Here is a 14,124-nt window from a genome sequence, read left to right on the forward strand (position 1 = left end):
TTATTATCATTAGTACAAAGGCAGAGTGCATTTGACATACTCATCCTCACACATATATTCACTGCTTTCTTTTTAAAATTTTTATTTAAATTCAATTTAGTTAACATATATTGTATTACTAGTTTCAGGGGTAGAATTTAGTGATTGATCAGTTGCATGTAACACTCAGTGCTCATTACGTCAAAAGCCCTCCTTAATGCCCAAAACCCAATTGCCCCACCCTCTACCCACTTTTTCCTAGTGCTGAAAGTTTTCACTTGTTCTTAGAAAAAGCCGAGGAGTAATTTTAGTTGCTCACGTTTTGTTGGATCCTCTAGTACACAGTAAAATAGACCCCATTCATACTGGGTCAAAAGAATATAGGCAGAACACCTATTATTTTACTAAGCATGTGGCATAAAACTAGGACTATTATAAATCTGTAAAGAAATGATATCCCTTAAAAGAAAAGGTATAAATTAAGTAACCATGGATGTATCTGTTTTAATTTTATCATAGTACTCTTCACTCATTAAATACTGAAACACAAATGCTATTTGATTCTGTAACAGTTTTCTTTTGCTCTCTTTTATTTTTATTTTTTAAGGTTTTATTTATTCATGAGAGACAGACAGAGAGAGAGAGAGAGAGAGAGAGGCAGAAACACAGGCAGAGGGAAAAGCAGGCTCCCTGTAGGAAGCCCGATGTGGGATTCAGTCCCTGGACTCCAGGATCATGACCTGAGCCAAAGGCAGCTGGTCAACTACTGAGCCACCCAGACAACCCACTTTGCTCTCTTTTAAAGAAAAAAACAAAACAATATCTCAGAGACCCAACCCTTCAGTAGTGCTATTGGGCTTTTAGAATCCTTCTTTATGTAATTATTATTTAATTGATGATTAAAGAATGTTACTTCATGTTATATGAGTAAATACTCATAAGTGCTATCTAGATAAGCAGGTGATAATTTATATTATTACTAATGCTCATCTCTAGTTTCATAGAAGAAAAAATATGGTATTAATTAAGTTAGATTTTGTATGTGACACTAGATATCAAAATGTTCACATTTCAAAATGGACTAAATACAAAACAAGAATGACCCATGTTGTATTGATTGTCACTCACAAGCCTTGCCCACCCCACATTTTGCTAGATGTACATAATTATGCTGCATTGGAACTGCTAAAACTGTTGCACCTCACACATGACTCCCTTTCTCTAGGCTCTGTTTGTTCTCCTCTGGAACATGTGTATGATTCGCCTTCGTATCTGCTTGGTCTTCACACTGTAGACAATGGGATTGAGCACAGGGGGGAGTAACAGATAGATATTGGCCATGAGTGTGTGCACCACTGGTGATAAATGCTTTCCAAATCTGTGGATCATGGTGACTCCAATGAGAGGAATATAGAAGAGGAGCACAGCACAGATGTGAGAGAGGCAGGTGTTGAGAGCTTTGAGCCTTTCATCTCTGGAAGCAATGCCCAGCACAGTCTTCAGGATGAGCACATAAGAAAAGAGAATGATAATAGCATCCAGCCCCAATGTGAAGATGACTATGATGAGGCCGTAGAGACTGTTGATGCGGGTACTGGCACAGGCTAGCCTCATTGCATCTTGGTGGAGACAATAAGAATGAGACAAGACATTGGAATGGCAAAAAGGTAGCCGCTTTATAAGGAAGGGCACAGGGAACACCACACAGACTGCCCGGGTGAGGACAACTATTCCAATCTTTCCAATGATGCCATGGGTGAGGATGGAAGCATAGCGTAATGGATCTCGGATGGCCACAAATCTGTCGAAGGCCATGGACACTAATACTCCTGATTCTACCACTCCAAATCCATGGATGAAAAACATCTGTGTAATGCATGCATCAAAAGGAATCTCAGGGACATTAAACCAGAAGATGCTGAGCATGGAGGGCAAGGTGGACATGGAGAGACTAACATCAGTGAGAGCCAAGATGGAGAGGAAGTAGTACATAGGCTCATGGAGACTCTCATCTACCTTGATGACAGTTAAGATGGTACCATTTCCCAGGAGAGTTAGTGTGTAGAGAAATCCCAGGGGAAAGGCCATCCATGCATTTTTATCTGGCATCCCAGGGATACCCGTCAAAATGAAACTGTGGTGGTTCACATGTGATGCGTTTGAGTTCATTGTCATTTTAACACTGTTGGGGGAGGCTGGACTCTTCCACTTAGCTTGCAGTTCCTAAGTTGAAAATATATTTTCATAGAAGATGGTAAATAGATTTATGAATATAGAAGAGGAACAGCAGAGGGACCAGTTATGTTTAAAACAACGTCTAAGGTTTTTGTATTACTTTGTCTGTTTGCTTCCTAGACAATCACATGAGATGAAGCAGCAACACGCAAGGACTTAACAGTGTAGAGCATTTTGTTAAATAATTAAAAAAAATCTAAATTCACAATAGCACTACCACACAAATACCTACTCACAATTCCACTGCCATCACAAACCCATATTTATACAAATCTATGTGTATACACACACACACATACACACACACGTAGTCTCACATGCACATGTGTGTGTATCTTCTTCCATATACCTAGACATCTATGTCATGGTATTTGGAATGGCCTACATTTGTAGATAAACTCATTAGTGATAAAACTATTCAAATTAATATTTAATCTTGACTAATTTTAATAATTTATAGTTTTCCATAACCTCATTTTAAAAGCAACGAACAGGGAATACAGGTGGCCCAGAAACAACCACACATAAGATATAAAAGTATTCACTTATAGGATTTTTATTTTGAGAATCACCTAATGCACCAGAAACTTGGGGCCATTCTTAAAACCTCTTCCTTTGTTAAATCAATGTTTAACCAATTTCACACTTGCCTTCAAAACATACGAAATAAGTATCCCCTTTCTGTCTTTTGTACAGTTAATAAATAGTATAACCCATTCCTCCAGGCTCCCTAACTGACCATCCTCCATCTAGTAGTGCCTGTGTCAGTAATTCCTCATTCTGTAGTCTGAATAAACTTTTTAGATTTGGAATATGATTTATTCACCACCAGCAAAACCTCCTTTAAGGGTTTCTGTTGTCCTTAGAACAGAGTCTCAATTTTTTATCTTAGTCCTCAAGAGACAGCATGATTCAGCTCCTACTCCTATCTACTGCCCCTGCACCAACGCATATCATTTCTCTCCCCTTTGGTCTCTTCAGTCCAGCCAAATTTGCAGTGTTTAAGTTCCTGGATCCCACTCAGATACTTTCTAATAGAGGATTTCCACATTGTTCTTTCCGGATCCTTAGGCCTTTCTCTACCGCTCATAGAGTTACTCTTGCCTAATCAAAGCCTAGCTATCCTTCCCAAGTAAGCCTTTTCCAAATGCTCATTCTGGCTTAAGATTTCTTAAATCTTAAGTATATTGTTTTCATATTATGAGCTTTTCTTTCTCCAAAGTAAGAACAGTTATTTAAGTATTGCATGAGTATTTGTTCAATGTCCCTCTTGCCTGCTAGAAGTTAAACTCCCCAGAGGAAAGGAATATTTATTATGTTCATCACTTAATAGACCACATGATAAGAAAATATTAGTGTTCCATATACATTAAATGAAGGATTGAATAATAAATAAATTAATATGGATGATTGATTATCATTCTTTTTTCAGAAGTGTTACAAATCCTCAAACTCCTCCCTGATCGTTTGCATATGGTTGGGAATCATTAACCAAGAGAAAAATCTTTTTCTAAAATGGCACAGATTAAAAACAAACAAACAAAAAAACCCCAAAAACTTGAGGAGTCTGAAAGTTATCAGAACAAAGATGTTTTTGTTCTTTCCTAGGTCCCTGTTATGGGCAAGGAAAAAGAAAAATCTCAAGAACTTGCCAGGTGTACACAACCATGTAGGCTTCACTGCTCCTTCTGCCTCCTGTTCTGCTGTGCGTTGAAGAATTGCTGTTTGGGAGACAGCATTAGGAAGAAATTATTTTGCAGATTCTGATTTTTTTGGCATAGAGGAATCCTCAAGAGATAGTGTAGTCCACTTACAAAGGTTGTGTTATATGTTGCAAACAGAATCCAGGCCCCTCTCACAATAAGGTACAATGCTCAGATTTAAACAAAACACTTCATGGTGTCTGTCTAACCCTTTGGCTGCTCCTTGAGGAGGGAGCTTTTTAAATACTTCCCATGTTAAGTGAGAGTCCTTCACTTGTTTGGGTCTGCTGATCCCTCATCTCAAGCAATTCTGATGGCTTTCACTTGGGAAGAATCAGTTGGCTCACTGCTCCTGGATGTTTTTCTTGGAAAGACTTGAAAAAATTTGGTTCTTTGGTATTCTTGAAGTCCCCAGGGCCTGTGGAAGCACAGTTGTTTTATGGAAATGCTGATTCTTGTTTTCCCAGATTCTTGTTTCTAGTGCTTTTGATTGTTTTTCTTTATCCAAATGTGTTTTACCTCATCTTCTTTTTTCCTCATTCCTACCTCTGTTCTTCTTTCTCTTTTTCATTCTCTCTATATGTTCAGCACCCTCTTTTTCTAGCTCCTAATTCATGTATATCCATCCAATCATTCTTTCATTCTTTCCATGCACTAGTTCTCCCCTACAGTATATGTCTTCTTCTGTCCCTAATAACAACATGTACACTTATTTTTTTCCATTTTACCTAGACACTTGTTATCTGCTCTTATCATTTCCCTCACTAGAATTTCTATGATTATTTAATGAAATAATGTACATAAATAATTCCACACAGCACTTGCTAGGAAGAAGGCATGTGAAAGTACTTTAAGATTAATTTATTACCTGTATCAATTTCTATGCTCCAGGTCAGAATTAATTTGGCTTCTTCCTTTCCTGAAATTAGCAAAGAGAGCACTTATGAAGACTTCTCAAATGTCTGGTGACATCTGGAGTGATCACAACTCAATAACAATTTCTTAACTCCTCTGAAAACATCCCTGAGGGGTGCTGTTAGCCTCTGGGTTATTCCATCATGATGTCCCTAAGGAATCCAGACCCTTCCTTCATCGGTCAAACTATTTTTTCTTTTGCCAACAAATCTCAATTTTTTTTCTTCATTTTGTTTGCAATCTGTCAGCCAAGTTTGAAGAAAGATCTACTTCTCCCTTACGAAAGATCTACTTCTCCCTTACACGCACGTGCACACATATTATTTATGTATGTGTATTACTTGCATATATGTGATAAATACATATTAAATATATAAATAAATATAAGCATATATAAAAAAGATTTGTCTCATGTTGAACCGCTAAACAAATTCTAGAATTCCAGCTGGATATTGGTCCAGGTCTTCTGACTCCAAAACCAGTCTCAGGCTCAATGATGACATAGTGTTATGATTTACCCTGAAATAGGCCTGGGGTCTACTGTTGTTTTGAGATGAAGAGAAGGTTTGCCTGACTCTCTATCAGAAACATAGAGAACAAAGTTCTCTGAATCTGTTGCACTCTTTGATTTCCTAGCTTGTTATTTAAATCTATTAAATACAGTTTCTTTAATATGTTTTAATGAATTTTGCTGTAATTTCACTGGGGTAATTCTCAAAATTATAGAAATAGCTGGTTATTCCATCAGTGTGTGCCTTTATGTGGTAAGTCCTTAAATTATCCACAGATCCTATCCACCACCTCTTTTGGTCTCATTTATTTTCTTTCATAGACATATTTGCATCGTAATAGCAGAAAACAAAGCCAGATATAAATAATTCTTATGATGATGCTTTTTTTTCCAGGTACATTAGAGAATGTATTGTAGAAGTTTATGTATTTTTAATTTCTAAACACAGTTATTTCCCAATGCGTATTACAATTTATAGGAGACCACCTATTCAATGAACATTAAGAGCTAGTACTTTATAATAAGTGTTTCTATATATTTTTACATAAGAGTTTATGACTATGTTTAGAAATTTATGATTATCTGTTTGTTTATTTATTTATTTATTTATTTATTTATTATTTTTTATCTTTATATTTATAGCTTTACATGATCCTACATATGAGATGTGTATGAGTGTATAATTTCTATAGATGAGTTTTTATTCTTTTAAAATGATCTTTAAGCACCCCAAGCTATTAAGGGTAAAGAGTTAAAAGACAAAGTCTTTACCCTTAAGGATTTTCAAGTTTGTGAGAGTGCTAATGCTTCCCAACCTCTTTGAAGAATTGTTACAAACAGTAATATACACAAGTAAAGTGCTTGATGCAAACTTTCTGAATCTTTTAACTGGTGGCTTGGACTCCTCTGAGGACGTTATAATTTGCCTCATTCATATCTATAGAAATTGATGCTGCTTGTAGCCTAACCTCTCTTCCAGGAGGACTCCCAGATTATCCTAACAATCAGAATTTCCTATTATTTGGAGCTCTACTTTATCAAGGATCTGCCTTTCCAGATACTAAATGGCAAAGTTTAGCAGAAAGAGTAGAGTCTGGGAAGTCTGATATACCTTGCTTAAAACCATGTTTAATTTTAGCTATCATGAAACCTATTTATTCAACATTTCCTTGTCATCTATTAAAAATGACTTTTCCTGGTTAAGTCCAACTATTCCCTCACCTCCCCAACTGAATTTATATGGTCCAACGTACTAGAGGAAATCATACAACCATGTTCACTCATACCAAAGAGCTCACATAACTCCCTCTGTGCTTTCAATCATATTTAATGACTCTTCTCCCACTCCCTTATATCTTATACAAATCCTTATTCTTTGTTGTTGACCTCACTGCCTACTTCATATAGAAAATTGAAACAATCAGAAAACTGATTTAGTGCCCTAAATTACATTTACTCACCTAAGAGTCAAATATATGCTGATTTCTCGGCTACCTTATATAAATCAGATGACATATTCATGCTCTATTCTAAAGCCAATTCTTTCAGTTTTGCATTAAATTTTTCTTGTGTCTCCTCAGGAACATCACTTCAGCAATTTTTCCTTACCACTCTTCCTTACCATAAAGTTTTTACCCTCTACTTGATTATTTATATCAGCATCAAGCATGTCATGTTTTCCATCAGAAAAAAAAAAGGTATTTCTGCCAGTATTCTCTCACGTTGTAATTCCCTTTCATGTAAAACACTCTAAAGCAAAAAAAAAAAAAAAAAAAAAGTGTCAGGAGAAGAGGAATTTTTGCCTACTTCTTATGGTGTATTTTTCTAAGTAGTTTTATCAGGTTGAATGGCATATTAAAAGTTCTGGGGAAAAAAAGCAGTCAAACTTTAAAACAGTACAGTAAAAATCTTCAACATGAGAGAAGGCAATAAGTGAGAAAAGGAAGAACTAAAAAAGACTGAAACATATAAAAAGCAAATATCCACATGACAGATATAAATCTAACCAAATTAAGTTACATTAAACTTAGATGAAAAAAAAAATAAAATAAACTTAGATGAACTAGGGCAGCCCCGGTGGCTCAGCGGTTTAGCCCCACCTTGGGCCTAGGGTGTGATCCTAGAGACCCTGGATCGAGTCCCACATCAGGCTCCCTGCATGGAGCGTGCTTCTCCCTCTGCCTATGTTTCTGCCTCTCTCTCTCTCTCTCTCTCTCTCTCTCTCTCTCTCTCTCTCTCTCTCTGTCTCTCTGTGTGTGTGTGTGTCTCATGAATAAATAAATAAAATCTTTAAAAAATAATAATTTTAAAAAACTTAGATGAACTATAAACTCCAATAAAAAAGCAGAGATTGTCAGGTGGATAAAAAAGAAAAATCCAAGTATGTGCTACTTACAAGAAGCATAACTTAGAGTCAAAGATACAAATAAGTTGGAAGTAAAGGATGGGAAAAGTTTCACTGTGAAAACCGTATTTCTAAGAGAGCTGGAATGTCTATGCTGTCAGACAAAATAGATCTTAGTGCAAGAAACCTTAGTAGAGGCAAAGAGAGACATTTAAAAGTATCAATACATGAAGAACTTAAAATGATTATAAATGTCTGTGCACTTAAAAACCTAGCCACAGGGGATCCCTGGGTGGCGAAGCGGTTTGGCGCCTGCCTTTGGCCCAGGGCGCGATCCTGGAGACCCGGGATCGAATCCCACGTCGGACTCCCGGTGCATGGAGCCTGCTTCTCCCTCTGCCTGTGTCTCTGCCTCTCTCTCTCTCTCTCTCTCTCTGTGACTATCATAAATAAATACAAATTAAAAAAAAAACTAGCCACAAATATATATGAATTTAAAAAATGAGAGAATTGAAAATAAAAATAGACTATTCAATAATTGTAGTTGGAGATTTTAATAATTCTATCTCAGGAATGGATAGAACAACTAAATAAAATCAATAAGGCTATAAAAGACTTAAAAGGCACTCTCAACCAACTTGCCATATACATATATCAGTTATGGCAAGTTGGTTGAGAGATATATATATATGTATATATATGTATATATATGATATATAAGGTATATATGAGAAATATATATATATAGATTTTTTATATATGTAGATTTTAAAAATATCTGAATAGACTTGTATCAAGTAAAAGAATTAGTTATTGAAATTTTTCTCATAAGGAAAAATCTAGGTCTACGTAAGTTTACTGTGAATTCTATCATACATTTAAGGAAAAAGTAATGCCATTGTGGCATAGACTCTTTTAGAAAATAGATGAGGGAAAACTTCCTAACTCCTTTTGTGAAACTAGTATTACTTGATACAAAATCTAGATGTGTATCATCAGAAAACTACGAGAAAACCTTTTATGAATAGGGATGCAAAATTTTAAGCAAAATATTAGTAAACTGATATAGAAAGCAAAAAGAAAATTATACTATGAAAAATTAAAGTTTGTCCCAGTAATGTAAGGATGCTTTAACACAAAATTTAACAAGTAATACTATATAAATAGTTTAAATAAAAAACAAGATGATATCAATAAATGCAGAAAAGTCGTTTCAAAATCTAATTCCCATTTATACCAAAAAACAAAATAAAAGAAAAAAAACTTGTCAAATCAGAAGTAGTCACAAGAAAAGACTTTAGCAACATTGATCACTGAGAAATTCAAATTAATTTTGTAATAAGGTACCACTGCACAGTCCATAAAATCTGATAGTGCCACGTATTGGCAAGAATGGGCAGAAATTGGAATCCTTATATATTGTTGATGTGAGTATAAAATCGTTCAACCACAAACAGTTAGACATTTTCTTCCAAATTAGAGAAACACCTATCATAGTATCCAGTAATTCCTTTCCTAGACATCTGCCCAAACATGTCCATACAAAGACTATATGCTAATGTTTGTAGCAACATTATTCATAATAGCCAAAAGTGGTAAACAGCTCAAATGTATTTCAACTACCAAATGAGTAAATAAATATGTTTTATCCATACAATGACATATTACTCAGGAAGGAAAAGGAACAAGCTATGAATACATTTAGCAGCATGGATAAAATTCAAAACAATATGTTAAGTAGGAGAAGCCAGACACAAAAGACAATATATTTTATGATTCCTCTTATATAAAATTACTAGTAAAGACAAACTATAAAAATAGAGAGCATATCTGTTGTTTCCTGGAGCTAGACACAGGCCCAGGGCTGACCTCAAACCACCATCAAGGAATCTTTTTTTTTTTCTTTAAGATTTTATTTATTCATTGTGACAGACAGAGAAAGAGAGAGGCAGAGACACAGGCAGAGGGAGAAGCAGGCTCCATGCAGGGAGCCTGATGCGGGACTGGATCCCGGGACTCCAGAATCACGCCCTGGGCCGAAGGCAGGCGCCCAACCACTTCGCCACCCAGGGATCCCCAGAGTTGTATAAATTTATTAAAACTCTTCAAACTGTACACTTAAAATGGATCAAATCTATCATTTGTAAATTATACCACAACAAATGGTAAGACAGATAAAATAAAATAGAACATTTAATAATTCATTAGGAGACTATTGCTCTATTCTATAAGAGGTCAAGGTAACTTTAGTAGAATGGTAGAAGCAAAGATGAAGGAAATTTGAATCATCTAAAATATATTTTAGTTTGGACTCAATAGGCCTTGGTAATGGATTAAATATAAGGAAGAAGGTAAGAAAAGATTGGAATTTTGATTTTGGCAACTAAGTGGGTTGTGGTATGGTTAGTGTGATTTATTAAAATTCATTGTAAGCAAATAGGAAGAAAAGTTTTGTTTTTGTTTTACAGTATTCACTATGCTAATTTGAAGTTTCCTATTTGATATCTACATGGAATTATCGAGTAGGAATTGGTCTGGAGATCAAGACAGAATTCAGGCCCAAAGATATGCTTTTGGGGGTAATCGATTATAGAGGCATTAAATCACTAGGATTTGATACTATCATTCAGTGAGAATGAGATTAAAGTATAGGACAAAAGACCAAAGAAGAGACACACTAACATTTAGTGATGTAGGAGGAAGATAAGCCATCAAAGGATATCGAAGAGTAGAAGTTAAAGCAGGAGGAAATCATGGTGTCACAAAAAAATCAGAAATGAAAGTAACTTAACATGGAGGCAATTTTCCACTGTATTGAATCCTTTTGAAAAGGAGAGTAAGGTGAGGAATATTTTCTGGGTTTGCAATAAACAGACCATTGGTGACACCTGCACAGATGCTTTCATTGGTATGGGTAAGAACTGTCACTAAAATGAATTGAGAGAATGGGAAGAGATTACAGACCACAACGCTGATAGGCTTTACTGTGAAGCAGAGGACAGAATGAGAGAGTAGGAACTAGAAGGCATGTGGAAACATGAATGAGCATTTCTTTTACATTTTTCCTTTTTTGCTTGCTTCCTTGTCTTTCTTTTTTCTTTTCCTTCCTTCCTTCCTTCCTTCCTTCCTTCCTTCCTTCCTTCCTTCCTTCCTTCCTTCCTTCCTTCCTTTCTTTTACTTTCTGTCTCCTTTAGAGAGAATTGTAATGATTAGGCAATAAAGTATATTTGCATTTTGGTATGCTAGTGAGGTACCATTCACACAGGATGAGACAAAGTCTGTATTTGCATGGTTGCCATAACAAGTTTTGCATTAGGGAAAACTAGGTCCTTTTCCTCTGAGATCAAGGCAAAGAAGACCAAAATGTCCAGAAGCCTGAGTCTATATGGCCATTGGCTCTGGGGACATCTCCAGGAAGACTGATGCTTTGTCTCTAGGGGATCACTTCAGAGGGAATTCTGGATTAGGGTTCTGCTGGTTTTAAATCTCTGGCTGTACTGCTATTATGGACAGCACCAGAAATGACTCTCATCTCCTAGACTAGGCTTGGGTGAGTTGGGAAACAAACTGAGGCCCAGGTAGTGCTTTCTCTGAGAATGCTTTCATAGAATGGAGGGGGCTGTAGTTATGGACGATTCATAAAGAAATTTTTAGAGTTCAGTACTGAGTGGTTGGAGTGGAGGAGGTCAGGTCTTTTGAGCCCAGTGTACTGTTTGGTCTGGACTTTGAATTTGATGGTACAAGTTATCTCTTTGGCTAAAAGCTTGTCATTTCCTATAAGATTAAATAGAACTTCAAAGTATAATGTTCAGATTTAAGTTTTACTTTTGGGATTTGAGTCAAATTAATTTACTTTTCTGACTCTTATTTTACTAATGCATAATGGCAATAGTACTTTTCTCATAAATTTTTTTTAGTCATTAAAAGAGATAGTATATGTAAAGAGCTAAAAATAGAGGCTGAAGCATAAATAAGCATTCAATAAATTTCACATTGTTTATTATTAAAGGACTAAAATATTTTAAAATGCCTGCCTGTTAACCTTTGCATTGTTTCTCTATGTCATCATATAAAGTGATTGCTCATGATTTCTACATATTTCTAGAACCGAGAACCCTCAGTTTCAGCCATAATTTTTTACAGTGATAATCATTCGTCCATTTCCTTTACCTTTTTCATTAAAAAAGAAATTACAATTTGAGCTATACATAATGAGGAATTCAATGGCAAGTATATTATTCTACTAAGGGCTAATTAGAGAAAATAGTAGAGCCCTGGAAATTTTTGCCCTTCTGTCAGTCCTGGCTCAAGGCAAATAGCAAATATATTCCTTCCCTAAGGGCAAGACTAGTCCATGGCTTCTATAGAGGACAAATCGAAGGGGCCAGAACTATGCTTCAGCCTGCAGTTCAGACACTTTAATATATATTAAAGTATATTATGCTGTGTCCTGTCCTTCAGAGAATAGGTCTTTCCACTTGGCTGCCTGGCTGGAGAAGAACAATTGTAGTTCCATAGTGATAGAAAAGAAAGGCTCTTGCTGCCTATCTTCTCCTCCACCTCCATCCCCACATATGCTTTGTAAGCCATAGTAGTTCCTGCCCTTTTGCTGTGAGGAAAGTTTAGGTTTGATCCTGCCCATGGTCTGTCACTGGTATTGATAGACACAGAGTTAAGCTGAGTCCAACTGAGGATACAAGCCGGACATATTGACCCATCTGTAAAGCATGTCTTTATTCATCCTTGGCACACGTTCCACTCCTGTTTCTGCTCTTGTTTTTCATGTGTTATTTGATAAGGAAAGAAGTTGCTCTTTGGTCCTCTGATTACAATGGCATGCCTAGTACTTAGGAGGAATTTGACAAATATGAAGTCCTTAATCAATTTAATTAAACATGGAAAGTTCTTCCTGAGTGCTTTAGATCTTAAGGAATCAAGAGCCTAGTTTGAGGGTGCTGAACCTGAGCACTGAACCTGGGGTGGTTCAGTTGGTTAAGGGTCTGACTTCTGATTTCGGTTCAGGTCATGATCTCAGGGTCATGAAATCAAGTCTCATGTGGGGCTCTGCTCTGGGTATGGAGCCTGCTTAAGATTCTCTCCCTCCCTCTGCTCTTGCTCCCACTTTAATAAGTAAGTAAGTAAATAAATAAATAAATAAGCCTAGTTTGTAACCTTCATCTTGAATTCTGGAAGGACTCTTGGTCTTTGGGATTGAGCTCCTCAGATGGTCAGTGTGGTGTTGCTTTTGGGGTGCTAGTCCTTCAGAATGAATTATCTTTATTCTTTTATCCTCTATTTTTTACTATGCATGACTACTACTAGTATATCATTCTCTTACCTCTGGTTTATCTAGGACCTGCTTCCAATAAATCATTTACACTAAGCATTCATGATTAAATGCAGAATCACTGAGCATAGATCTATAGAATTCCTCCTCTTGAGCACTGCAACAGCTACTACCTGCAAGCCACAGATTTTCAGTGTTGGGTCAAACTGGCTGAGGGATGGAGAGATTTAGGTAATATAGAATCAAAATATATAAATTATATATGGGTAGGTAGATACATTTAGCAGCATATAAATAGGTTTCATGGCTTATAAATATCTTGAGAGAGAGTTTTATAAACACTACAAAATTTATAGGTAACAGATGAACATTGATTATTTTTTTAAGATTTTATTTATTTGTTCTTGAGAGAGAGAGAGAAAGAGGCAGAGGGAGAAACAGGCTCCATGCAGGGAGCCTGACACAGGACTCGATCCCTGGTCTCCAGGGTCATACCCTGGGCTGAAGGCGGCACTAAACCGCTGAGCCATCCAGGCTGCCCGAACATTGATTATTTTAATGATAACTTTATTGAGTGTTGATTGCTTGTCTGGTGCTCATCTAAATGCTGTATTGATATTTCCAGTGAATACTTTTAACTATCCCATGGTACATACTATTATTTTCATTTTAATTTTAAAGAGGAAAGGAATATGCACAGAGATTATTAATTAACTTGTTCAAGCATACAGAGCCAGGATTTAAGCCCAGGTGATCTATTTCCAGAGTCTAGTTCTCAAGCTATTTTCTTATTCAAATTTCCAGAAAAGAGACAAAGAAAAATATGTAAAGAGACATGGGTTATGCAGTATATAGGTAAAAGACACACAAATCCCATTCGATCTAAGATTTGTCAAGAAGTCAGCTGGAATGTCGATATCCTTTAAATCTGCAGTCTGCAGGATCAATTTTTCAAATTTCAATAGAACTTTCTGCAATGATGGAAATTTTCCTGTCTGTACCATATAATTCAATAGTCACTTCAATAGCCATATAAAGTTATTGAATACTTGAAACATGGTTAGTGTAACTAAGGACTGATGTTTTAATTTAATTTAATTTAATTTAATTTAATTTAATTTAATTTAATAATTTAATTAATTAAAATGTA

General features: G+C 36.0%; 1 protein-coding gene across 1 annotated transcript; it reads right to left on the bottom strand.

Annotated features, from left to right (window-relative positions):
• Positions 1–1,200: 1,200 nt before the first annotated feature.
• On the bottom strand, positions 1,201–2,154 carry OR51H1 (olfactory receptor family 51 subfamily H member 1). The gene has a single exon (NM_001388849.1). The coding sequence runs from the start codon at positions 2,152–2,154 to the stop codon at positions 1,201–1,203; it is 954 nt and encodes a 317-aa protein (NP_001375778.1).
• Between the last annotated feature and the right edge of the window lie 11,970 nt (positions 2,155–14,124).

This window comes from Canis lupus, chromosome 21, assembly GCF_011100685.1.
Source record: "Canis lupus familiaris isolate Mischka breed German Shepherd chromosome 21, alternate assembly UU_Cfam_GSD_1.0, whole genome shotgun sequence".
In the NCBI taxonomy this organism is placed as follows: Eukaryota; Metazoa; Chordata; class Mammalia; order Carnivora; family Canidae; genus Canis; species Canis lupus.